This window comes from Cydia splendana, chromosome 10 (genome assembly GCF_910591565.1).
Source record: "Cydia splendana chromosome 10, ilCydSple1.2, whole genome shotgun sequence".
In the NCBI taxonomy this organism is placed as follows: domain Eukaryota; kingdom Metazoa; phylum Arthropoda; class Insecta; order Lepidoptera; family Tortricidae; genus Cydia; species Cydia splendana.
In genome coordinates, this window is record NC_085969.1 from 16,994,394 (window position 1) to 16,996,433 (window position 2,040).

At 34.8% G+C, this 2,040-nt stretch overlaps 1 protein-coding gene across 1 annotated transcript; it reads left to right on the plus strand.

Moving 5' to 3' along the window:
* Window positions 1-934: 934 nt before the first annotated feature.
* Window positions 935-1,972, plus strand: LOC134794620 (THO complex subunit 7 homolog). Its single transcript, XM_063766419.1, has 3 exons — window positions 935-1,068; window positions 1,150-1,273; window positions 1,376-1,972. Exons 1-3 carry the CDS (start codon window positions 1,059-1,061, stop codon window positions 1,845-1,847), a joined length of 606 nt encoding a protein of 201 aa, XP_063622489.1. The 5' UTR covers window positions 935-1,058; the 3' UTR covers window positions 1,848-1,972.
* The last annotated feature ends 68 nt before the right edge of the window (window positions 1,973-2,040 follow it).

Below are 2,040 nucleotides of genomic sequence, written 5' to 3' on the forward strand. Positions count from 1 at the left end.
TCTACATCTCCACATGATACTATTAAATAATATTAATATACCAAGATTCAATAAGAATGTCAAAAATAAAGAGGTACAACTGCACCCTCTTTCCCATTAACTTCATGCATGTTGCATATTAGGAACCCTTTTTTACGTTTATTAAAAATATAGGAATAATTATATTATTAAGTGTAATAGGCTAATAGCTATGATGCAATGTACTTACTTGGAGAGTTTTGTGACTCCGTTACATAGCAATGTAGGGACGAATAAAACGAAAAGTGCTAAATAAGGAATAACAAGTTGGGCCGTCGTAGGAAACTGCCAGGTCGCGCTCTGTAGTATCGTCGTTAGAATACATTTCGCACTCATCAGTATAGACAACACTTGACCCAACAGTATACTTCGCCATACTTTCCTGAAACATATAAAACGTAAGTAACACTTTTATGTCTCACAAACAAACCCATAAAATAAAATAACCAAGTACGAACCATCGCCCTAACTCCGAAAAGTATGCCTCGATTTTCTCACTGAAAGTTGAACTTTCCATTGCTTATTTGGGTAATAAATAAAGCTTCAGGTAGAAAACAGTGCGAAAAGGATAAAATCCTGGGGAAAATTGGAAAAATAATGAAATAATCCCATTATTTTAGAGACATGGGCTGGGAAGCAAAACACCGTCTGACATCTCTGTTTTTCGTTCTGAAATAAATCGAGGTCATATTATTATAGAACATTAAATTTTTTAAATCACTGATTTTTTTTAAACAATATTTCTGAACGTGTAATAGTGATGTAATTTTTTTATTTTAATTAAATCGATCGATTGAGGCAGAAAATCGATTCATTATGTAAAGGATTCGTTATCGATAAAACAATCAATCGATGGATTTAAAATATGAATCTGACACCGACAAGATATAATCTGTGGCACACTCGTGTGAGGTTATGTTTTGTTTATTTGGTACAAAAAGTAAAAGGAAAGGTATCACAAATATACCTTTAAATATTAACTTATATAGAGCCCTAGATAAAGTCGAGACTTAGACCGCTTTATTATCACGAAATAAACCATGGGAGACGGTGAGTATTACGTCAAATGTACCTAGTTGTTTATAAACCAATGTTTTATGTTTTACTAATTTTGTTGTGACCGATTTACAGAAGATGTTATCCGTAGACGTCTTTTGATTGATGGCGATGGCACTGGAGACGATAGAAGACTAAACGTGTTGTTAAAAACACTAATAAAATGGTGTAACAGCACCGATGATAAACCTGAAGAGAGGTTAGTTTCTAAAACGATTTCTTACTTTTTATTGCTAATTTCATGTAGTTTTCTAGCCTTTATTGTGCAGTTTAAGTAATTAGTTAACGAAATGTGTTTCAGTAAAGCGACTCACGATCGAATGCTAGCGCAACTAGCGCAATGCGAATTTGCCGTCACCAAATCCCAACTAGGTTCAGAAATGATGAACGCAGAGCTAACCAGCTATGAATCATTGTCTAAAATACTTGAAAACGGCATAGAAATTGCCAAAACGAACATAGAGAAGAGCAAAGCTGATCTACTCCAGGCTAAAACTGTCCGGAAAAACAGAATCGAGTATGATGTGCTGGCTAAGGTAATAAGTGAACAGCCGGATAGGAAAGAAACACTGGAACGGCTCGGGACTTTGAAAACAGAACTGGCTGGTTTGGAAACAACAAAGCAGCAGTTGGAAAGCAGGTTGGCTTTAAGAAAAAAACAATTCCATGTGTTGGTTACTTCCATTCATCAGTTGCAGGCACTTTTGGATGAACCTGATGATATGGAGTCCATTTCTGATGTTGAGATGAAAGATATTAGTAATGAATCTTAGCAATAGATGTTTGCCATGTTGGAAATATTGTCAGCACAAAACTTTCTAACTATTACTTTAACCTGGACTCATTTGAAATGACATTATGTACTGAGATGTGTAAAGGGTTTTTAAGAGTACAACATTTTTGGTATAAGTTTAGTTTGTGAAATGACATAAGTAAAGTCATGTAAGTAATCATTGTGGATGGCCA